General features: G+C 47.1%; 2 protein-coding genes and 1 non-coding gene across 4 annotated transcripts in view; 2 read left to right on the top strand and 1 right to left on the bottom strand.

Annotated features, from left to right (window-relative positions):
- The window catches only part of LOC133381162 (zinc finger protein 91-like), a 141,888-nt gene that overhangs the window by 60,522 nt on the left and 57,836 nt on the right, over positions 1–23,530 (bottom strand). The window lies entirely within an intron of this gene.
- TRNAN-GUU (transfer RNA asparagine (anticodon GUU)) lies at positions 4,853–4,926 on the top strand. Its single transcript has one exon. It is a non-coding gene; the product is annotated as a tRNA-Asn (tRNA).
- LOC133381159 (zinc finger protein 501-like) lies at positions 7,715–16,267 on the top strand. 2 transcript variants are annotated; one of them, XM_061619799.1, is made up of 2 exons: positions 7,715–7,886; positions 12,832–16,267. In XM_061619799.1, exon 2 carries the CDS (start codon positions 12,962–12,964, stop codon positions 14,321–14,323), a length of 1,362 nt encoding a protein of 453 aa, XP_061475783.1. In that variant the 5' UTR covers positions 7,715–7,886; positions 12,832–12,961; the 3' UTR covers positions 14,324–16,267. The 2 variants fall into 2 exon arrangements, with proteins under 2 accessions (XP_061475783.1, XP_061475782.1); XM_061619798.1 differs by having other exon boundaries at positions 7,716–7,886; positions 12,892–16,267.

Here is a 23,530-nt window from a genome sequence, read left to right as displayed (position 1 = left end):
TGGATGAGCCCTGTGTGACCTTGGGCCAGTCACTGCCTCTGAGCCTCAGAGGAAGACAATGGTAAACCGCCTCTGAATACCGCTTACCATGAAAACCCTATTCATAGGGTCGCCATAAGTCAGGATCGACTTGAAGGCAGTCCATTTCCATTTTTTCAGATACATCCAAAGCAGTTTGCCTCTTTAATCTAGCTACTACTTCTAGGAACTTTGCACTGCTCTAACTCTAAGAATGACCTCATGACTCTAGGACATTGACTCAGCAACTGTGTTTCCCCCGAGTCCCCTTAAGTAGGCTTGGATCTCGCACGCAAATGAAGCCTCCTCCTCAGCTCCATCTGTTGAACTTCCTGCCTCAAACACCTCCAAGTGTGGGGTGAAGGTGGTTTCATCTCAGCTTCCACCTCCAAGAGAGGGGGCTGCTACCTGTCAGTTTGGGCGGGGGAAGCTGGGCAGTGCTCTGCTAGGAAACGTCTGACGTACAAGGTTGACTCTCTGGTGGTGGCGGCATGTCCAGCTGGAGAGTGTCAGATGCGCCAGGTGGTGCTTCCACAGGGAGGTCAAGAGCTGAGGGGGCTGAGCTGTCCAAGGTGGGGCTGGGGCGCCCTGTGAATCCATCCTGCTGTCTGCCCCCTCTCCAGGTTCCCAGTCCAAGTCCTCATCCTCTGTTTTGCCCTCATCTATCCATCCCCTCCCTGCTTGGCTCATGACATCATCCCCCCATGCCGATTCCCCACCCCAGGGACTTGGGCTTGTCTGGATAAGCTTCATGGAACACTCTCACCAAATCCAGCACATGGACGTCTGTTGCCGCTTCCCGGGATCTTTCCTTCGGACCAAACCCCCTCTAGTGAATCAGATGCTGTAGCTTTCCTCGATACTGGCAAGAGTCAAGGATCTGCTCCGCTTCATACTCCTTTTGACCATTGACCATGACTGGTGGGGGCAGAGCTTCGGGGGTCTGGCAGCTTCTCTGGGGTGAGCAGGGATCAGTGAAATACTGGGTGGATCTTTAAGGAGGTGGGTAAGCGTAAGGTGACCGGGTTGATTTGTGCTTCTACTTCGAAAGGTCCAAGTCTCCACACCTCTAACCTGTTGCAGGGAATCCGCGTCGGCAAGTAATGAGTGGAGAGCCACACTTTGTTGCCTACTTGTATTTCAGGGCCCAGCTCGTGAAGCTGATCTGCTACTCTCTTGTAGTCAGCTTTAGACCTGGCTAATTGTTCTTGTAGCAGCTGCTGTATGGCTTGCAACTCCTGCAAAACTCTGCCGCCACTGGGACATCCGAATCAGAGCTGGGGTTGGCGAAGGTGAGCGGGTGGTAGCCAAAACTGGCAAAGAATGGTGTCTGACGAGTGGATGCGTGTACCAAATTGTTGTAAGCACAGCTAGGGGCAGCAACGACACCCAGTTCTCTTGCTGGTAGTTCACATAACAGCGGAGGTACTGCTCCAGGGCTGCATTCACGTTCCCTGCGCATCTATCTGGGGGAGGTGCATGGATGACATCCTCCGCTCACTCTAACAGCTGCCACAGGGCGTGCTGGGACCTTGCTGTGAACTGAGTCCCCCCCAATCTGAGACCAAACTGGTGGGGAGTCTGTTTTACTAAAGGCATCCACAATGACCAAAACTGACATTTTCCCCTGAGAAGCGGGCAGGTCTGTGATGAAGTCGAGTCACCATTCGCTGGTCCTTCAAGCGTGGGGAACAGCTACAGTAATCCAGCTGGCCGCCCCAGGGCGTGTTTAGCTCTCTTGCATGTACTGTACATATCTTTCCATGTCATACTTGACCCTTGGCCACCAGAAGTCCTGTGTGACCGTCTGTAAAGTTTTAAACACCCCAAAATGCCCTGTGGTTGAGGAGTCGTGGCATTGATGGAGGACCTTGGCTTGAACCTCTCCTGGACGCACATAAAGGATTTCATAGCGATAGAGCAATTTTTTGACCTTGCAATGGGTTCTAGCTATTGCCTGGAGGTCAACAAATCTCTTGTCAATCACAACCCTGTCACTATTGGCTACAAATATTAAAGGGTGGGGTTAGAGCAGCCAGCTACGAGCTCATTTAACAGAAGTTGTGGGGGCAGCTGACGTTTTGGTGTATATCTCTTGAACCAGACCACCTAGAACCATTTTTTTTATAAATGAAAGCTGAAAGTCCAGAGATTCAGGTGACTCACCTGGAGACCCAGGGAGGACCCCAAAAATCTGGAGTCTCCAGGTGAAAACTGAAGAACCGGCACCCTAGGAACTAAGGAAATATCAAAGTGCTGAATTTTCTTTTGCTGCTGATGAACTTTTTATGAACTAAAATGTTTATTTGGATGACACTAGCTACGATCCCTCATAACAGGAGTGAGGAACCTGCAACCCTTTTGTTGGATGTTGTTGGACTCCAATTCCTATCAGCCCCTGGCAGCAGACTGGGGAGAACTTCTGCTGTAGCAGGGATGGGGAACCTCCAGCCTGGGGGGGGGGGAATGTGGCCCTGCAGGCTTCTCTCTTACCCTTGGGATTCTACTTAGTCCTCACCCCTCAGCAGCTACAGTATTTTAAGTAGACCTCAGAAACAGATATAGACATTAGGACTGAGTTTGCCTTCCATTAGTGATTGCGTTATGTTTAAAGCAATGTGGTTTTTTAGGCTGAAAATGATGGGAGTGTGGAGAGTTCCGCTGCACTCAGGTCCTGCTTGCGAGATTCCCATAGGCAACTGGTTGGTCATTGTTGGAACAGGATGCTGGACTTAACAGGCCTTTGACTTGATCCAGCAATGCTCTTCTTGGTAGTTTTTATTTATTTATTGTATTTATATACCGCCCCATAGCCAAAGCTCTCTAGGCGGTTTACAATAACTAAAAACATTAAAAACAAATATACAAATTTAAAAACACATCTTTAAAAACAATTTAAAACACATGCTAAAATGCCTGGGAGAAGAGGAAAGTCTTGACCTGGCGCCGAAAAGATAACAGTGCGGGCCCCAGGCGCACCTCGTCAGGGAGGTCATTCCATAATTTGGGGGCTACCACTGAGAAGGCCCTCTCCCTTGTTGCCATCCTCCGAGGTTCCCTCTGAGTAGGCACTCGGAGGAGGGCCTTTGATGATGAGTGTAGTGTACGGGTGGGTATGTATATATTAGTATATATATATATATTTGGTATGTATATATTGCAGCAGAGTGCAGAACAACTAGCCTGTTAAGACTGCTAGTTGCAAAAATGTATAAACTTAAGATTTATTACTACAAAACGGTAAAGTCATACACGCTGAAGCAGCCAGGCAAACACACTCAAGGAGGCTGCAAAGCAGGGCCAGTGACAGGGGTGGCCTGGGGAGAGTTCCAGAGGCCAGATAGAGAGGCCCATTGGCAAATGTTAGGAGGAACTTCCTAGCGCTAAGAGCTGTTTCACTGATAAGCTGGCTCAGGATCTCCTTAGCTGCAGGTATTAAAGCAAAAGCACATGTGTGTGTGTGTGACTGCCTATGCATGTGTCACAGGTGCTGTAGCTGCATTCTTTATTGCAAATCCTACATCGAGTAGGATATACTAGGTGAGCTCCAAGGTCCCTTTCAACCCTATGGCCACATTCACACCATACATTTATTCTACTGTTATTCCACTTTAAACAGTCAAGGGTTCCCCCAAAGAATCCTGGAAACAATCATTTGGGAAGGGTGCTGAGAGTTGTTTGGAGACCCCGATGCCCCTCAAAAAGCTACTACAATTTCAAGAGTGGTTTAACAGCCAGCTTCTCTTCCCAGGGAACACTGAGAGCTGTATCTCAATGACAGGAATAGGAGTCTCCTCTCAGCACCCTTCCCAGACTATCCTTCTCAGGATTCTTTAGGGGAAGCCATGACTGTTTAAATTGGAATAATAGTGGAATAAATGTATGGCGTGAATGTAGTCTATAACTCCTTTACAAGAGAGGGGGCTCACATTATGGAAGACTCCTTTATACACACACAGATAAAGACACACCCATGTCCCCCACATGATAGGGAGACCACTGGACGAGGTCCCTTCCAATTAAAAACATAGATCTAATTTTTTGGGGGGAGGAGAGAGAATTAAATCCTGCAAATCCCCATGAAGTGTTTGAGGTTTACCACTTCACCTGCTTTTCAGACTGAGCCACAGAAGGAGAGCGATGAGTCATCACTCACATCAGTGGCAAGTGACTAACTTTGCAAGCTTCAACACTCCAAAAATGGGAAGTTCCCACTTTTCCAGAGAGCTTCGGCTATGGGGCAGTATAGAAATTTAATAAATAACAATAATAATAATTTCCAACTGGCATCAGCCAAGCTCAGGTCCAGCAGAGTGGTGCATACGAGACATGTCCAGAGCACATGGCCCGGCCTCCCATTTCTACACTGGCATCCACAGAATTCAGTAAAGAATACCAGGAAGACAAATTGATCCCTCTGGCATCTCTGAATCAAGGAAAAACCGTCCTTACCAAGAGAGGCCACATTCTCATTATTCTCTGGCATGACTTCTTCGGAGAGAGCTCTTCGTCTTGGATCCAGGAGATCTCACTCTCCCTTCTGGAAATACACAGCCACTTCCTCAAAGGACACCAGACGCTGAAAGAATAAAAAGATTCTCAACACAGAACCTCACATGATACCTCTACACCACTGGTGCAGCTGGTGAGGGCCTTTTCATTCCAGAGGGGAGATCCTGCCAAAGAAAAACCTCCAATGTGTTTGCCTGGTCTAGAGCAGTTATATGCAGAGCAAGAAAGTAACACGATCCTGTCAAAAGTGGGAAGGGACCTCTTTGCTTTTATGTGGCATCAAAGGAGGCCTAATAGCAAGTTCAGAGGCAGCACTGCTCAGGTCTCTGTGGCGCAATCGGTTAGCGCATCTGGCTGTTAACCAGAGGGATGGTGATTCAAGCCCACCCAGGGGTGGCTGCTGCTACTCTGCCCATGAAGAGGTGGCTGAATTGTGGGATGCTAATCTGTTGTGTTCTGATCACGTGGGTTTGAGTCCTACCTTCATGAGCACTTCTCCCCATTGTCTGAAGGTCCTCAATGTAGAGTAGAAAAGTTTGGCTGGCTGTGCTGTCTTTGCCTCTTCAAATGGCAAAAAGCCAAGGAAGGCAGGACTCAAACCCAGGCCACAAAGTTGGAAACCTTGCATGATGCCTCTGCACTACCAAGCAGCCAATGACGGCCTTTCCCTTCCCAGACGAGAGATCCTGCCAAGGTTCCTGAACCTCCATTGCAATTGGCAGGCCCAGAACAGTTATTGGTAGAGGATTAGATTACAGGGATCCTGGCCAAAAGTGGAAAGGGACCTCTTTCGAGTGGTGCACAAACCAAAAGGCAGCTGCCACCTAGCAGAGGATAAGAACATAAGAACATAAGAAGAGCCTGCTGGATCAGGCCAGTGGCCCATCTAGTCCAGCATCCTGTTCTCACAGTGGCCAACCAGGTGCCTGGGGGAAGCCTGCAAGCAGGACCCGAGTGCAAGAACACTCTCCCCTCCTGAGGCTTCCGGCAACTGGTTTTCAGAAGCATGGCCTCTGACTAGGGTGGCAGAGCACAGCCATCACGGCTAGTAGCCATTGATAGCCCTGTCTTCCATGAATTTGTCTAATCTTCTTTTAAAGCCATCCAAGCTGGTGGCCATTACTGCATCTTGTAAGAGCAAATTCCATAGTTTAACTATGCGCTGAGTAAAGAAGTACTTCCTTTTGTCTGTCCTGAATCTTCCAACATTCAGCTTCTTTGAATGTCCATGAGTTCTAGTATTATGAGAGAGGGAGAAGAACTTTTCTCTATCCACTTTCTCAATGCCATGCATAATTTTATACACTTCTATCATGTCATCTCTGACCCGCTTTTTCTCTAAACTAAAAAGTCCCAAATGCTGCAACCTTTCCTCGTAAGGGAGTCGTTCCATCCCCTTGATCATTCTGGTTGCCCTCTTCTGAACCTTTTCCAACTCTGTAATATCCTTTTTGAGATGAGGCGACCAGAACTGTACACAGTATTCCAAATGCAGCTGCACCATAGATTTATACAATGGCATTATGATATCGACTGTTTTATTTTCAATACCTTTCCTAATTATCGCTAGCATGGAATTTGCCTTTTTCACAGCTGCCGCACACTGGCTCGACATTTTCATTGTGCTGTCCACTACAACCCCGAGGTCTCTCTCCTGGTCGGTCACCGCCAGTTCAGACCCCATGAGCGTATATGTGAAATTCAGATTTTTTGCTCCAATATGCATAATTTTACACTTGTTTATATTGAATTGCATTTGCCATTTTTCTGCCCATTCACTCAGTTTGGAGAGGTCTTTTTGGAGCTCTTCGCAATCCCTTTTTGTTTTAAAGACCCTGAACAATTTAGTATCGTCAGCAAACTTGGCCACTTCACTGCTCACTCCTAATTCTAGGTCATTAATGAACAAGTTGAAAAGTACAGGTCCCAATACCGATCCTTGAGGGACTCCACTTTCTACAGCCCTCCATTGGGAGAACTGTCCGTTTATTCCTACTCTCTGCTTTCTGCTTCTTAACCAATTCCTTATCCACAAGAGGACCTCTCCTCTTATTCCATGACTGCTAAGCTTCCTCAGAAGCCTTTGGTGAGGTACTTTGTCAAACGCTTTTTGAAAGTCTAGGTACACTATTTCCACTGGATCACCTCTATCTATATGCTTGTTGACATTCTCAAAGAATTCTAACAGGTTACTGAGACAGGACTTTCCCTTGCAGAAGCCATGCTGGCTCTGCTTCAGCAAGGCTAGTTCTTCTATGTGCTTAGTTAATCTAGCTTTAATCATACTTTCTACCAGTTTTCCAGGGACAGAAGTTAAGCTAACAGGCCTGTAATTTCCGGGATCCCCTCTGGATCCCTTTTTGAATATTGGCGTTACATTTGCCACTTTCCAGTCCCCAGGCAAGGATGATTTCCATCGATCAACCTCTGGGTTATGGGCCCAGCATGCTCCCACGGTGCCACTCTGCTGGATAGGGGGAAAAGGGGCCTGGCCTGGCTTGTTAGCCTGTTTTTCACTTAGTTGGATTTGGTCAGTAAAAAAGAGAGGCTGATTGGTGGCCCCGCTCAGGTCTCTGTGGTGCCATCTTGGCCGTTAAGAAAAATTGCGGTTTAAGCCTGCCCAGAGACAGCGTCAAGCACCAACTAAGTCCTACTCTGAGTAGACCCATTGAAATTAATTGACCCAAGTTAGTCATATCTATTAACTTCATTGGGTCTCTGTGAACAGGACCAGAATTGGACACAACCCCACTTTATCTGTGAGGAGGTAGCGGAGCTGTGAAGGCGCTGGACTGCCAATCCATTGTGTGCTGCGGCCCTGGGTTCGAATCCTCCACGTCGGCTCTTTGTAAGCTTTTGGCCTCTCTGCCTTGCCTTTGCTTTTCGAAGGGGAAAAAGGCAGAGGGGGGAAAAAACTGCCCCCAGCCTGGACCTGCACGTACCGGAGTCACACAACAAAACCGACAACTTTGCCACAGGAGACTGACAAGGGCGCATCAGTGGCGCGCCTGGCGAGTTCCTTCCGTGGCCCAAAAGCCTGCAGGAAAGCTGCCAGTGCCGCCCCCCGTTCCCTCAAGCCCTCGGGCTCGTCTTTTCCCAGACTTTCCCCGACATCTCAGGAGTTAACATGACAGAGTCGTGACTCCTAGAGAGGCCGGGGAAATAAGTCAAGAGCGCAGGGCATCTTCCTGTTCCGCCTCTCCCTCCCCTTTCCCCCCTCCCCTCCCCTCCTTTCTTCATTACAGTGGTGGGAAGTTGCCTTTTTCGGCTTTCTCAGGACTGGAGCCTTTCCTGCAAATTCCGTTCCCAGAGGATTGAAGGGGGGGGCAGCAATGCCAAAAGACCGCGTGGAGCAGGTGAGCTAAAGCAGGGAGGGAGGAGCAACTAGCAAGGGCGAGATCTCAAAGGGATCTGCAGCAGCCGAAGGCGGACAAAGAGGCTTGAGGGCATCTGCAGGCTGCAGGAGGCCGGCAGGGAAAGAGGATAATGGTTTTCTGAATGTGGTCGCCGGCGGGTGCTAGTTAGGTGATCGGTGGTGTTCATGCATACAAGGATTTTGCAGAGCCCGTGTGACGTTGTTGGCGTTTGAATGCCAGCCCTCATTCCTGCCCGCCCCGCTCATCCTTTAAAAGAGATGTACCCTTTCCGGGGGTAATCTAATAGGTTCTGTTGCCAGAGACTCTTATCTGCAGTGGAGGCTGACTAGTAGGACTGATGGGACATTGCCCCACCAGCCTCACTCTGTTCTCAGCCAGCCCCCACCTACTTGTTGGACTGCTTTTGGGGAAGGGGCCGTAGCTCAGTGAATAGAGCATCTGCCTTGCATGCAGAAGGTCCCAGCTTGTATCCTGAGCATCCTCTTGCAGGGCTGGGAGAGGCCTCTGCCTGAAATCCTGGAGAGCTACTGCCAGTCAGTGTAGATACAGTACTGAGCTAGACGAACAAATGGTCTGCCTCAGTATAAGGCAGCTTCCTATGTACCTGCCTTCCTTCCTAGGTAACAACCAGTCCAGGGGGTGGTAGTCCTTCCTTTTCCTTACAGTAGGGCCCTCTTTACAGCGCTTCGCTAATGCGGCGGTCTCAGTTAGACACAATTAGACTAAAGCCCCACTCATACAGCACTTGTTCCGCTTTTACAGCGGTTTTCGGGCATTGCGTGCCATTCTATTCAATGAGTTCTGCTTTTCAGTGGTTTTCGCTTTTCAGCGGGGGTCTGCTGTATGAGTGGGGCCCTACTGTGTTCATAATGTTGTTCTTGTGGAACTTAGCAGAGAGGAGGATGGGAGACAAAACTAGAATTCCGTGGCCTTGCCTGGCACTGGCTCTGACTCATCCCACTATTGGGCTTCCTGCCTTTTGCCCTACCAGTCCCAGTGGGCGCTAGCCACCCCAAATATCTGAATGGCCAGTTTGCAGTGTTAAGCACCTGTCCAGAAGCACCCTGAGTGTCCAAAGCACTTTTGCATACATTTTCACAGAGTTTTCTGGGAAGAGAAATTAATTGTTACAACACTTTGTAGCCCTATGAGAGGAAGAGGTGTCTCCTAACAATTCTCATCACGTTTTATTTATTTATTTATTTAATTTAATTTATATACCGCCCTAAGCCCGAAGGTTTGTTGTTGTTGTTGTTGTTATGTGCCTTCAAGTTGATTATGACTTATGGCGAACCTATGAATCAGTGACCTCCAATAGCATCTGTTATAAACCACCCTGTTCAGATCTTGTAAGTTCAGCTCTGTGGCTTCCTTTATGGAATCAATCCATCTCTTGTTTGGCCTTCCTCTTTTTCTTCTCCCTTCTGTTTTTCCCAGCATTATTGTATTTTCTAGGGAGTCATGTCTTCCCGTTATGTGTCCAAAGTATGATAACCTCAGTTTCATCGTTTTAGTTTCTAGTGACAGTTCTAGTTTAATTTGTTCTAACACCCAATTATTTGTCTTTTTCATGGTCCATGGTATCCGCAAAGCTCTCCTTCAACACCACATTTCAAATGAGTGGATTTTTCTCTTATCTGCTTTTTCCTCTATCCAACTTTCACATCCGTACATAGAGATTGGGAATACCATGGTCTGAATGATCCTGACTTTAGTGTTCAGTGATACATCTTTGCATTTGAGGACCTTTTCTAGTTCTCTCACAGCTGCCCTCCCCAGTCCTAGCCTTATTTTAATTTCTTGACTGTTGTCTCCATTTTGGTTAATGACTGTGCCGAGGTATTGATAATCCTTGACAAGTTCAATGTCCTCATTGTCAACTTTGTCACTGTCAACAAACTACAATTTGTCAACGCATTGTCAACAGACTACAGTTCCCAGGATTCTTTGGCAGAAGGCATGACTGTTTAAAGTGGGATGTTACTGCTTGAAATGTATAGCATAGATGGGGGCCTCAGCCTTGAAAAATAAGCCCACAAATGTTATGAGACTGTAACAAAAAAAAAAAAGACTAGTCTGCTAGCTGCCTGCATTGGCATCCTGACTGCAGACGTCCCCTCCTCTGCAGCCTACATGGAAATACAGGCAGCTAGCCTCTTAGCAGGCTAGTCTTGTCCACAGTTTTGTCTGGCAGCAGCTCTCCAAGGGGTCAGACAGGGGACATTCATGTCTCTAAATGTCCCAGCAACTGATTTGGATTTTTAAAGCAACATCTTTTGAAATTAGGAATGTTCGCCCAACCAACAGAAATTAAGGGCTGCTCCAGGCAACCTATCTATTGAGCATTCATCCTGATTTGCTTGCACAAAGCTTACGCAGAGGTTAAATTTTACCCAGTCTTTATTGAGCATTCATTCTGATTTGTTTCCACAGTGCTTACGCAGATAAATTATATCTTGTCTTTTATTGAGCATTCATTCTGATTTGTTTGTGATATGACAATGAGCATTCTTACGTCATTCATCCTGATTTGCTTGCAGGGTGTTTGTACCCTTTCCTGCTAGTCATTTGTTCATCCCACACTTTTTAATGCATTTCCCCGTCACTTTGTTGTGCTAGGGCGATAGACCGCTTTAATCCACTTTTATTGAGCAAACTTAAATTTCCTGGTATGTGCTTCAAGCTGTCCTGCAAAATATTAGCAGCCATGGAGGCTGGTCTGTTAGGGCAAATGGGGCACTGTCCCACCAACCTCAGTCTGCCCTCACCCAGCCCCCACCTGCCTGCAATCATACTTACAACCAATCGGGGGTGGCTCTGCCTCTCATTGGTTCTGGCCTCACCTACTGTTGGTCTTCCTGCCTTTCACTCTGCCAGTCCCAATGGGCACCAGCTGCCACTGCCTGGCAGTCTGCTGGTAGCCTAAGAGTTTCTCCTGGCCAATAGCAATGAGGTTTCACATACAATGGCTATCTTTGTTCTCCCAGCTGGAAAGCAACAGCAAAGATGCTTTGAAATGTAATGGACATAATTACATCCATTGTAATTATGATTCTGCACAAGAGGGCAGGATGAGATCTAATGGTTTGAGGAGGGTAGATTTCAGTTGAACATTAAGCAAAATGTCTTGATGATAAGAGCAGTTTGACAGTGGAACTACGTAGAGGAATGGTGGACAATCCCTCGCTGGAGGTCTTTAAGCATTTGTTGGGGATGCTGTAGGGTCACGTCCAAACTGCCACTATTTTGTGGGAGGGGATTCAATCACATGCCAGAAATTGACGCTTGCATTATTAAAATGGATTAAGGTACTCTGGTCACAACAAATCCACTTTAAGAAAAACACAGACTTTGCGGTAAGAAAAGCGGTGAGGAAATGCACTTAAGAAGTGTGGGATAATAATTGATTGAATCGTGTGACCTTTGTGCAAGCAAATCAAGATGAATGCGCAAGAAACAAGTTGCCTGGAGGAACCATACTCTGGATTTCCTGCATTGAGGTTGGATTCAATGGCCTATGAGGCCCTCTCAACACTACAGTTCTATGTCATTTGACAATGTTGTGCTGTGGGGATCCTGTGTGTATTTTCTTTGTCTATTGCTGATCAATTTTATTTTATTATTGTTGGGCATTATTCTGCTGTTATGCTTTGTTATGACCAGTGACTTCAAACGAACAAGCTAAAAGGAACACAAGCCATAACAACTCCTTAGATCTTGCTCTTCAGGGCAAGACCCATAATATACAGTATTACCTCAGTTAACAAAGTAGATGTGTTCCTGGACATTACGTCTTTAATAGGAACTTTGGTACCAGAGGTAGGAATAACATGGAAAGAATAGGGATAGGTTCCTACACCCACTCATAGATGGTGGGGGCAGCTTCAACAGAGGTTTTAAAGGGTGCCTACCTGGCTGCCTACGTGGCACCCCTCCCCCCTTCTCTAAATCATATTGGATCCTTCCCTCCCCAGCCCTGGGAGGTAGCAAGAGATCTCTTTAATGCAAATCAAACACATGGGCTACTACTCAGTTTTACCTTAGAGCAATGGCACAGACTTGAAAGTTTATAGCAAAGCAAAGCTGGTCAGCTTCACCTTAAAAAATCCCTTCCTTAAAAGAAGCTTCCTTTCTGGAGGATTTGTTAACTGAGTTATTACCGTATTAGCAGAACACATGCCAAAGGTTCTAGGTTTTTCCAGAATCTCCATTAAACAAATATCAGGGGGAAGGTATGGCAAAAGTCCCTGCTTGATACCCCAGAGATCATCTGTCAGACACAGCAAACAATACTGGGCTAGGTGGTGCAATGGTTTCAGTCAGTGCCAGTGTTTGAACAATTATATTTTGGCTTAATATTCTGAGATATGAACAAGCTTTTTGTTTGCAAACATAGCCCCTTCTGTCCTCCCTTGATGCAGACAATCAAATCAACCAACTTGGCAGTTTTTTTCCACTACACTGGTTTGGTATTGTGGTTAGAGTGTTGGACTAGGATCTGGGAGACCAGGGTTCAAATCCCTACTCGTCCATGCAGCTCACCTTCAGCCAGTCACTGTCTCTTAGCCTATCCTACCTCACAGGGTTGTTGTGAGGATAAAATAGTGAGGGGGAGAACCATGTTAACCACTTTGAAGTCGTTGGAGGGTGCAATATAATAATAAATATCAATAGTTTCAGTTTTGTCCTATTCAGGAAACTATAGTTAATGGCTTCAGAACAAGCCAGTGTATGAAATCATTTTTTGACATTGGCTTAATATCCTGGTTTGTTCTGAAGCTGTTAACCATGGTTTCCTGGTTTATATGAAATGGGAAATATAGTTAGTTGAAGGGTCTCTGGTTTATTTGCTGGCCTCCTCAAAGAGAGAAGGGGCTGCATGTATGGCTAAAAGTCTTGTTCATATTTCACTTATTAAATCAAGGATCGTCTGAAACAGCTCAATACAAGGCAGCTTCCTGTCTTCTCTCTTTTGTTCTGGAAGGTGATGGCTAAGGCAAGAAGAAGGGAAATCTTCAGCTAGAAAAACGTGAGCAAGTCCTGAGGTGAAAGAGATGCCTGGAAGTCAACAGGGATACACAAGATATCCTGAGAAGGCAACAGAAGAAGCTTTTCTTTGTGAAGATGAAGATAGCAGTTTAAATGAAAGTACCTTCCAAGAAGAAATCATCATGAGTAAGGGAGAGAACAGGGGCGCTGACTGTGGGACAAGCCTCCATCAGAGCTCTGAGCTTCTTGAGAATCAGAATGTGCAAACAGGGGGAAATCAATATAAATGCTCATATTGTTGGGAAGCTTTTCGTGAGAGAACCCACTTGGTTACACATAAGAGAATCCACACTGGAGATAAACCATACAAATGCACAGATTGTGGGAAAAGCTTTAGCACAAGCTATGAGTTTATCGATCATATACGAGTACACACAGACGAGAAGCCATATACATGTTCAGACTGTGGTCAAAGCTTCCATTTGAAATCAAATCTTACTGCACACAAGAGAACCCATACAGCAGAGAACCCCTATGAATGTGCTGAATGTGGGCAAAGCTTTGGTAAGAAATCTCATCTTGTCACACATGAGAGGACTCACACTGGAGAGAAACCATATCAGTGCTCAGACTGTGGGAAGAGCTTTAGTCAGAAAGGAAATCTTGTTTCCCACATGAGGATTCACACAGGGGAGAAACCGTATAAATGCTCCCAGTGTGGCAAATGCTTCTCTCACTGCACTTCCTTGATGATGCATGTGAGAACCCACACAGGGGAAAAGCCATACAAATGCTCAGTCTGTGAAAAAAGCTTTGTTAACAAGGGAAACCTTGTCTCGCATGTAAGAATCCATACAGGAGAAAAACCCTACGAATGCACAGATTGTGGAAAAAGCTTTAGCACCAGCTTTCAATTTATAGAACATAAAAGACTGCATACAGGGGAGAAGCCCTATATGTGCTCATACTGTGGACAAAGCTTCAATTCAAAATCAAACCTTATTACACACAAGAGAACCCACACAGGGGAGAAACCTTATCAATGTACCGTGTGTGGGAAAGGTTTTCGAGTTAAATCATCCCTTACTAAACATGTGAGAATCCACACGGGGGAGAAACCCTACGAATGTTCGGAGTGTGGGAAAAGCTTCAATACTAGCTCTCTGCTTGTAAATCATAAAAGGGTTCATACAGGAGAGAAACCATATAAATGCTCAGGATGTGGGAGAAGCTTCCGTCAGAAAGGAAACCTTGTTTCACATATGAGAATTCACACGGGGGAGAAACCATATCAATGTTCTGACTGTGACAAAAGCTTCATTGATAAAAAGTCCCTTATTAAACACAAGAGAACCCATCCGGGAGAGAAAGCTTATGAATGTTCAGATGGAGGGCAAAGCTTCAGGTATAGCTTGACGTTTACATAGCACAGTATAATCCACTGGACCAGATTGGACAATACTGCTTGATTCAACTGCATATATTGTCCCTTCCCACTGACTCAGCATTTCTCCCTCCCCTTTGACATCACCAGATGTCCGTACGAAACCATAATGTTGAAATATGGATGTATACATGTACTTAGGTTGCATTTGTGTGGGTCAATACCCAGATTTGGTGGGGTCAGTTTCCAGCTTATGCTGGTCAGGCCACATCTGGAGTACCATGTCCAGCTCTGGGCACTGCATTTTAAGGAGGTCATTGACAAACTGGGATGTTTCCAAAGGAGGGTGCCTAGGATGGTGAGGAATCTAGAAAACAAGACCCCTCACAGGAATAGTTGAATGATCTGGTTATGTTTAACTTGGGGAAGAGAAAATTAAGCAGAGAGATGTATGATAGTGGTCTCAAATAATCACACAGAATAAGGAATTGTTTTCTGTTACTCTAGAGGACAGGACTAGAACTAACGGGTAGAATTTGCAGGGAAGCAGATTTTGGCAAAATATTAGGAAAAACTGTTCAACACTGGAACAGCCTTCTTTTGGAGGTAGCATTATGGATGTTATCTGTTAAATTAACTGTGGAATCTGGGCCTGTGCACTTTGGGTACGGCACATTGAAATGTCACACCCTTCCCCATAGATACTTTCAGAGATGGGCAGGCACCCGAGGCGGCAGGATGGGAAGGTGCATATCCGCCTACACGTGGGTAAGATCAGAGAGGTATTGTCCAGTCTTGCTAACTGTGATGTCTTGACACAAGATAAGACCTATTAGAGCAGCCTTTCCCAACCTGGTGCCCTCCAGGTGTTTTGGATTACACCTCCCATCAGTACCAGGCCAGCACGGCCATGCTGCATTAAAAGAAAGCAAAGTAAAAACTCGGGGCACTTCTGTGTTTTTTGTTGCCATTTCGAGTAACTTCTACTTTGCTCTGAACATTGCTTCAGTTGACTCATCCTGTTTTCCTTTTAAGACGGCCAGGGAACCTTTTTCAGTGCAGGAACCCTCTCACGGGCAACCTTCTAAAGGCTGCATGGCAGTAGTGAGTGGGGGCCATAGACTGTGGAGTCTGGTCCATTTGGGTGAAAGGGGCGCTGTCCCACCAACCTCAGTCTGCCCTCAGCCACCCCCAACCCACCTTGCCTTCTCATATACTCCCAGCCCACAGCCAGCTTCCTCCTCCTTAGTCTCAGTGTTGGCCTTGTAGAACTTGGCAGGGAGGAAGATGGGAGACAACTCTGGAATTAGCTGACTCTGTGATTGGCTCTGGCTCCACCTGCTGTGGGCCTCTCTTGCCTTCCGCCCTACCAGTCACAATGGGCACCAGCCAACACTGGCCATAGGCAAAAATGGATGGAGCAACGGATGTGGTTCTTAACCTTTGTACAGCAGGGCACATTCTAGCCATGCAAAGGCCAGAAGCTTCTTCATCGCCCTCCACCTGCTTACGTCCCTCTTGTCTTACATACAGGCAAACAAGAGACATTATCATCATTCAGAGACACATTCCAACCCGGCAAAAGCACCCAAGGAGTGTGCAGAGCAGGGCTGGGGAGGGATATGAAGTGGCAGACAGAGAGGCGCAGAGGCCCACATTTGGGTCCCAAGCCTGAGTTAGTCTTGCTGATCAACGTTCTCAGCCACTGAGTGAGGGGAAAAAAACACCTTGTTGCATTCCAACAGAGTGGCACAGTTTAGGCCAGGATAGGGAACCGGTGACCCTGCAGATGTTGCTGGGCTCCGGCTCCCATCATCCCTTGATCAATGACCATGCTGACTTGCGGGCTGATAAGAGTTGGGAGTTCATGACTTCTGGAAGGAGCCAGGCTGTGAAAGGCTGGTTTAGAGTTTTGCCTGGAAATGTAAATGCACCAACGCATTTAGTCTACTGTGTGCGGATTAAATTGTAGGTTTGGATGTTAAAATCTTTGCTCCTCTCATTAAATTCTACGCCGCAAAATGTTGTGGCTCCATGCACTGTGCCAGGGACTGCTGACCGCTGCTCCATGTGGTGAAGCGCAGAACTGCAGCCTGCCAGTGAAGAACTGGCTGCAGCCACGCAGCTGACCACTGGATCCTCCTAGGCAAGGAGGAGTACAAGAGGGCTTCTTGTCCTAGTGGTGCTTTGCTTGAGCAACATTGTCTACCTGAGTCCTAGTGTGTCTAGAGTTTCTAGACGGCCTCTGTTGCCTGCTGCCTAACCCCAACTTGTCTTCTGAAGTGAAATGTGTTAGAGGGGTGGAGATTGCCCTTCACGGTCTTGCAGAGACGTTTTCCTGTTGTGTCTGCTTTATTTTCTTTAATGCATCATCACTGGTGCCTTTTGTTTTATTGATTACATTTTTATCCTGCCTTTCCTCCAAGGAAGAGAGCCAGTGTGGTGTAGTGGTTAGTGTTGGACTACGACCTGAGAGACCAGAGTTCAAATCCCCACACAGCCATGAAGCTCACTGGGTGACCTTGGGCCAGTCACTGCCTCTCGGCCTCAGAGGAAGGCAATGGGAAACCCCCTCTGAATACCGCTTACCATGAAAACCCTATTCATAGGGTCGCCATAAGTCGGGATCGACTTGAAGGCAGTCCATCCTCCAAGGAACTCAAGGCAGTGTATGATTCCCTTCTCTCCCATTTTATCCTCACAACAACCCTAAGAGGTAGGTTAGGCTGAGAGATTGAGACCGGCCAAAGTTCACCCTGGGAACTTCATCGCTGAGCAGAGAGCTGAACCTGGACCTCTCTGGCCCTAGTCTAGCCCTCCAAACCAGGGATGGGGACCCTTTTTCAGGCCAGATTCCCTTCTGGGTCACCTTCTGGAGGCCTCATATCAGTTGTGGGTGGGCCAGAGGCAAAAGTGGGTGGAGCAATGGATGGAAATTTTACCTTTGTACAGTAGACTAGTTTTTACACACACATCCCTCTCTAGCCTCCATCCAGGCAGGCAAGAGGCGTTCGTTCAAAGGCACATTGCTGTGTGAAGCGGGGCAAGTACGGAGTGGAAGGGATGTGGCCTGGGGAGAGTTCCAAGGGCCAGATGGAGAGGCCTGGAGGGCCACATTTGACCCCCGGGGCTGAGACTCCCCACCCCTGCTCTGAACACTGCACCTTGCTGGCTTTCCATGCTTCCATAAACTAAATACTTTTTTTCCGCTCCTGCACCTTCTATAATATTCTATCAGGTCTGTTAATATTTCCCCCCCCCCCCGTTTTTTTATCCCATCCTTCCTTGCAAGCTTCCTGTGTTAAAGAACATCCGGGGCATGGTGGGATTACATCTGGCCAGTGTCTGTGTCCAGTCGCTCAAGCATCATTTGCGCTGGGCCCAGGACAAAAGTTGTAACAGCTTCCCCGCCCCCCAGTCTTCTCTCTTTTGGATGATTGGAGGATGAATTGGTATCTTTTTTGGCATCTTATATTTTCAAGCGCTTTAACTCCTTTTGGGGGATGTGTGTGTGTGCCTGATTTGTACTTCTAGCCAGACACAGCAGTACAGCATAAACATCATTCCTTCTATTTCCGATCATCAGGCTCTGAGCGCCGTGGGTTATGTCACCAAAATGGCACCACCCACATGCAAGAGGGAGGTAATCAGCAGGCTTGGGGGAACCCAGAAGTTTTGAGTACAAAAAAATATTTAAGGGAGGAAAACCCTTTACAGCAGCAGTGGGCTGGGGTGGGGACCCGAAGACCAGCCTATGAGGACTGAATAGGCTCAGTAGTCACAGATGTGGCTGACAGTTTGGGTGGTGGTGAAAACCCTGTGGGGGGAGGGGAATGTAATGGTGCGTCATGGAGGAGGGCATGCCTGGCTGACTAAGCACGAAATAGGAGCATTCCATGTTGCAACATTTACATTAATTAGCACAAGAGCGCACTGAGCATCAGACACTACTTCTGACCATGGGGACAGAACATAGCCATCGTGGCTAGCAGCCATTGATGGCCTTTGCCTCCATGAATTTGTCTAATCCTCTTTTAAAGCTATCCCAAGTCGGGGGAGCAAACTCCATAGTTTAACCATGCACTGTGTGAAGAAGCACTTTTTTTCTGTCCTGAGTTTTCCAACATTCAGCATCACTGGATGACTCAGAGTGTTGCTAATCTCCCCATGCACACCACAGAAGGCTCCCCAACCCTCAGGAGTGGCTTTTGGGGAGACACGGGGCTGCAGCGTGAAGAAGCCGAGAAAGCCAGCAGAGCATTCTTTGATTCAGGTTTTTATCTGGTGCCTGAACCAGACACGCTGCCACCTCCGCTTGAAGGCTGAACATACCCTCAGTAACAGAGGGCATAAGAACATAAGAAGAGCCTGCTGGATCAGGCCAGTGGCCCATCTAGTCCAGCATCCTGTTCTCACAGTGGCCAACCAGGTGCCTGGGGGAAGCCCGCAAGCAGGACCCGAGTGCAAGAACACTCTCCCCTCCTGAGGCTTCCGGCAACTGGTTTTCAGAAGCATGCTGCCTCTGACTAGGGTGGCAGAGCACAGCCATCATGGCTAGTAGCCATTGATAGCCCTGTCCTCCATGAATTTGTCTAATCTTCTTTTAAAGCCGTCCAAGCTGGTGGCCATTACTGCATCTTGTGGGAGCAAATTCCATAGTTTAACTATGCGCTGAGTAAAGAAGTACTTCCTTTTGTCTGTCCTGAATCTTCCAACATTCAGCTTCTTTGAATGTCCACGAGTTCTAGTATTATGAGAGAGGGAGAAGAACTTTTCTCTATCCACTTTCTCCATGCCATGCATAATTTTATACACTTCTATCATGTCTCCTCTGACCCGCCTTTTCTCTAAACTAAAAAGCCCCAAATGCTGCAACCTTTCCTCGTAAGGGAGTCGCTCCATCCCCTTGATCATTCTGGTTGCCCTCTTCTGAACCTTTTCCTAATTATCGCTAGCATGGAATTTGCCTTTTTCACAGCTGCCGCACACTGGGTCGACATTTTCATCGTGCTGTCCACTACAACCCCGAGGTCTCTCTCCTGGTCAGTCACCGCCAGTTCAGACCCCATGAGCGTATATGTGAAATTAAGATTTTTTGCTCCAATATGCATAATTTTACACTTGTTTATATTGAATTGCATTTGCCATTTTTCTGCCCATTCACTCAGTTTGGAGAGGTCTTTTTGGAGCTCTTCGCAATCCCTTTTTGTTTTAAAGACCCTGAACAATTTAGTGTCATCAGCAAACTTGGCCACTTCACTGCTCACTCCTAATTCTAGGTCATTAATGAACAAGTTGAAAAGTACAGGTCCCAATACCGATCCTTGAGGGACTCCACTTTCTACAGCCCTCCATTGGGAGAACTGTCCGTTTATTCCTACTCTCTGCTTTCTGCTTCTTAACCAATTTCTTATCCACAAGAGAACCTCTCCTCTTATTCCATGACTGCTAAGCTTCCTCAGAAGCCTTTGGTGAGGTACCTTGTCAAACGCTTTTTGAAAGTCTAAGTACACTATGTCCACTGGATCACCTCTATCTATATGCTTGTTGACACTCTCAAAGAATTCTAATAGGTTACTGAGACAGGACTTTCCCTTGCAGAAGCCATGCTGGCTCTGCTTCAGCAAGGCTTGTTCTTCTATGTGCTTAGTTAATCTAGCTTTAATAATACTTTCTACCAGTTTTCCAGGGACAGAAGTTAAGCTAACTGGCCTGTAATTTCCGGGATCCCCTCTGGATCCCTTTTTGAAGATTGGCATTACATTTGCCACTTTCCAGTCCTCAGGCACGGAGGAGGACCCAAGGGATAAGTTACATATTTTAGTTAGCAGATCAGCAATTTCACATTTGAGTTCTTTGAGAACTCTCGGGTGGATGCCATCCGGGCCCGGTGATTTGTCAGTTTTTATATTGTCCATTAAGCTTAGAACTTCCTCTCTCGTTACCACTATTTGTCTCAGTTGCTCAGAATCCCTTCCTGCAAATGTTAGTTCAGGTTCAGGGATCTGCCCTATATCTTCCACTGTGAAGACAGATGCAAAGAATTCATTTAGCTTCTTTTTTAGCATCCCTTATTGTCTTCTTGCATTTCTTTTGCCAGAGTTTGTGTTCTTTTTTATTTTCTTCATTCGGACAAGACTTCCATTTTCTGAAGGAAGACTTTTTGCCTCTAAGAGCTTCCTTGACTTTGCTCGTTAACCATGCTGGCATCTTCTTGGCCCTGGCGGTACCTTTTCTGATCTGTGGTATGCACTCCAGTTGAGCTTCTAATATAGTGTTTTTAAACAACTTCCAAGCATTTTCGAGTGATGTGACCCTCTGGACTTTGTTTTTCAGCTTTCTTTTTACCAATCCCCTCATTTTTGTGAAGTTTCTTCTTTTGAAGTCAAATGTGACCGTGTTGGATTTTCTTGGCAATTGGCCAGTTACATGTATGTTTAATTTAATAGCACTGTGGTCACTGCTCCCAATCGGTTCAACAACACTTACATCTCGCACCAGGTCCCGGTCCCCACTGAGGATTAAGTCCAGGGTTGCCGTCCCTCTGGTCGGTTCCATGACCAACTGGTCTAGGGAATAGTCATTTAGAATATCTAGAAACTTTGCTTCTTTGTCATGACTGGAACACATATGCAGCCAGTCTATGTCCGGGTAGTTGAAGTCACCCATTACTACCACATTTCCTAGTTTGGATGCTTCCTCAATTTCATATCTCATCTCCAGGTCTCCCTGAGCATTTTGATCAGGGGGACGATAGATTGTTCCCAGTATTAAGTCCCTCCTGGGGCATGGTATCACCACCCACAACGATTCTGTGGAGGAGTCTGCCTCTTTTGTGGTTTCGAGCTTGCTGGATTCAATGCCTTCTTTCACGTATAGAGCGACTTCGCCACCAATACATCCTTCCCTGTCCTTCCGATATAGTTTATATCCAGGGATAACAGTATCCCACTGGTTTTCTCCATTCCACCAGGTCTCCGTTATGCTCACTATATCAATGCTCTCCTGTAAGACCAAGCACTCCAGTTCTCCCATCTTGGTTCGCAGGCTCCTAGCATTAGCGTACAGGCACTTGTAAGCAGTGTCTCTCTTCAAGTGTCTTTGGCACTTGTGGTTAGGCCTGTGGTAATTTTGCTCTTCTGAATTTATATCCTGTGCCCCTGCTGTCACAATGCCTACTTCTAGGCCTACCCCTTTTAAAATTTCATCATTTCTTTGGTTTTTATCCCAGGGGGGAGGTTTATTCCGAACCGGACCTTTCTCAGCTCCTGTTGGGTTTCCCCCCTCAGTCAGTTTAAAAGCTGCTCTGCCACCTTTTTAATTTTAAGTGCCAGCAGTCTGGTTCCATTCTGGTTCAAGTGGAGCCCGTCCCTTTTGTACAGGCCCGGCTTGTCCCAAAAAGTTCCCCAGTGCCTAACAAATCCAAACCCTTCCACCCGACACCATCGTCTCATCCACGCATTGAGACTGCGAAGCTGGGCCTGTCTGGCTGGTCCTGCGCGTGGAACCGGTAGCATTTCAGAGAAAGCCACCTTGGAGGTCCTGGCTTTCAGCATCCTACCTAGCAACCTAAATTTTGCTTCCAGGACCTCACGGCTGCATTTCCCCATGTCGTTGGTGCCAACGTGCACCACGACCACTGACTCCTTCCCAGCACTGTCTACCAAACTATCTAAACGACGGGCGATATCTGCAACCTTCGCACCAGGCAGGCAAAACACCTTGCGGTCTACACGCCCATCACACACCCCACTGTCTATGTTCCTAATGATCGAATCACCCACTACAAGGATCCCCCCACCCCCTGGAGATATATCCTCGGCACGAGAGGATAGCTGCTCATCCCCCAAGGAATGGGTCCCTTCTAAGGGATCGTTTCCCTCTTCCTCAGCTGGATGCTGTCCTTCCCCGAGACCATCGTTGTCCATGATAGCAGGAGAGCTATCATCGTTGGAGTGGGACACAGCTATAACGTCCCTGAAGGCCTCCTCCACACACCTCTCTGCCTCTCTCAGCTTTTCCAGGTCCGCCACCTTGGCCTCAAGGAAATGAAGTCGTTCCCGGAGAGCCAGGAGCTCATTGCACCGAGAGCACACCCACGACTTCTGTCCAACAGGCAGATAGTTGTACATGCTGCAGGCGGTGCAAAACACTGGAAAGCCCCCACACCCCTGCTGGCTTCTTACCTGCATAGTTTTGTTTAAGGTTTATTACGTCAATGGGTTGGAGACTGCGGTTTAGTTGAGGTCAGGGAACAGACGGGCAGAGTGGGGGGCCCTGACCTCCTCGCCCTGCTGCCGAACTCGCTCTGCTGCTTAACTCGCCTTGATGCTTTGTTATCTGGGGCTCCCTCTAGCTCGTGGAGCCCACGAGGAGGGCAGCTCCTCCTGATTATCCATGAGACAAGCAAGTCAAAGGACATCCTGGGTTGTCCAACCACTCCAGGTAAAGAGCTTCCCCTCCCTAAGGAAGTACCCACAAAAGACCCCCAGATGAGCGTATGGATCCAGTTTTAGTTTTGCACATAGTTCTATCTACCAAGTGAGGCCATTGATCCATATCTGGACCAGCACTAGGATTGGGACAACTTCTGCATGGTCTCAAGTGGAGCATCTGTCCAGCACCAGATACATGAGACTCTTTCTTTTCATGGACTCCGACTCCCGTCAGCCCCAGCCAGCCACTGGCCAGGGATGATGGGAGTTGTAGGCAGACATCTTGAAAGCCATAGGTTTCCCCATCCCTGTTTTAATGGCTCCAGGCCATTCTAGGAAAGCCTCAGCCCAAACAACCTGTGCTATAATGGTAAGAAGAACTTATCTTTCAAGATGGATCAGTCTTCAACCCATACGGCCAAGAGGTTAGATAAGAGGAGATCATGTGATCAGTGTCGGGAGTAGGACTGGGGAGATCCAGTTCAAATCCCCACTCAGCCATAAAACTCTGTTGGTGATCTTGAGCCAGTCAACTCTCAGCCTAGCCTAACCACCTCACAGGAAACATTTTTTTTTGGGGGGGGTGACCACCAACACCCCCTTAAGCTCCTTGGAGAAAAAATGGGATGTGAGTGTAATAAATAAAATTACACATTAAAAATCAAATGCTTTGTTGATAGCCATTATCAATAAAATTGACAAAGGCTATCAATAGCTACTAGCCATGATGGCTATGCTCTCCCTCCACTGCAGGAGGCCGTATGCCTCTGAATACCAGTTGCTGAGAATCCCTAGTGGGGAAAGAGTTGCTGCCA

Source organism: Rhineura floridana, chromosome 3 (assembly GCF_030035675.1).
Source record: "Rhineura floridana isolate rRhiFlo1 chromosome 3, rRhiFlo1.hap2, whole genome shotgun sequence".
Taxonomy (NCBI): Eukaryota; Metazoa; Chordata; class Lepidosauria; order Squamata; family Rhineuridae; genus Rhineura; species Rhineura floridana.
This window is presented reverse-complemented; position numbering and strand designations above follow the sequence as displayed.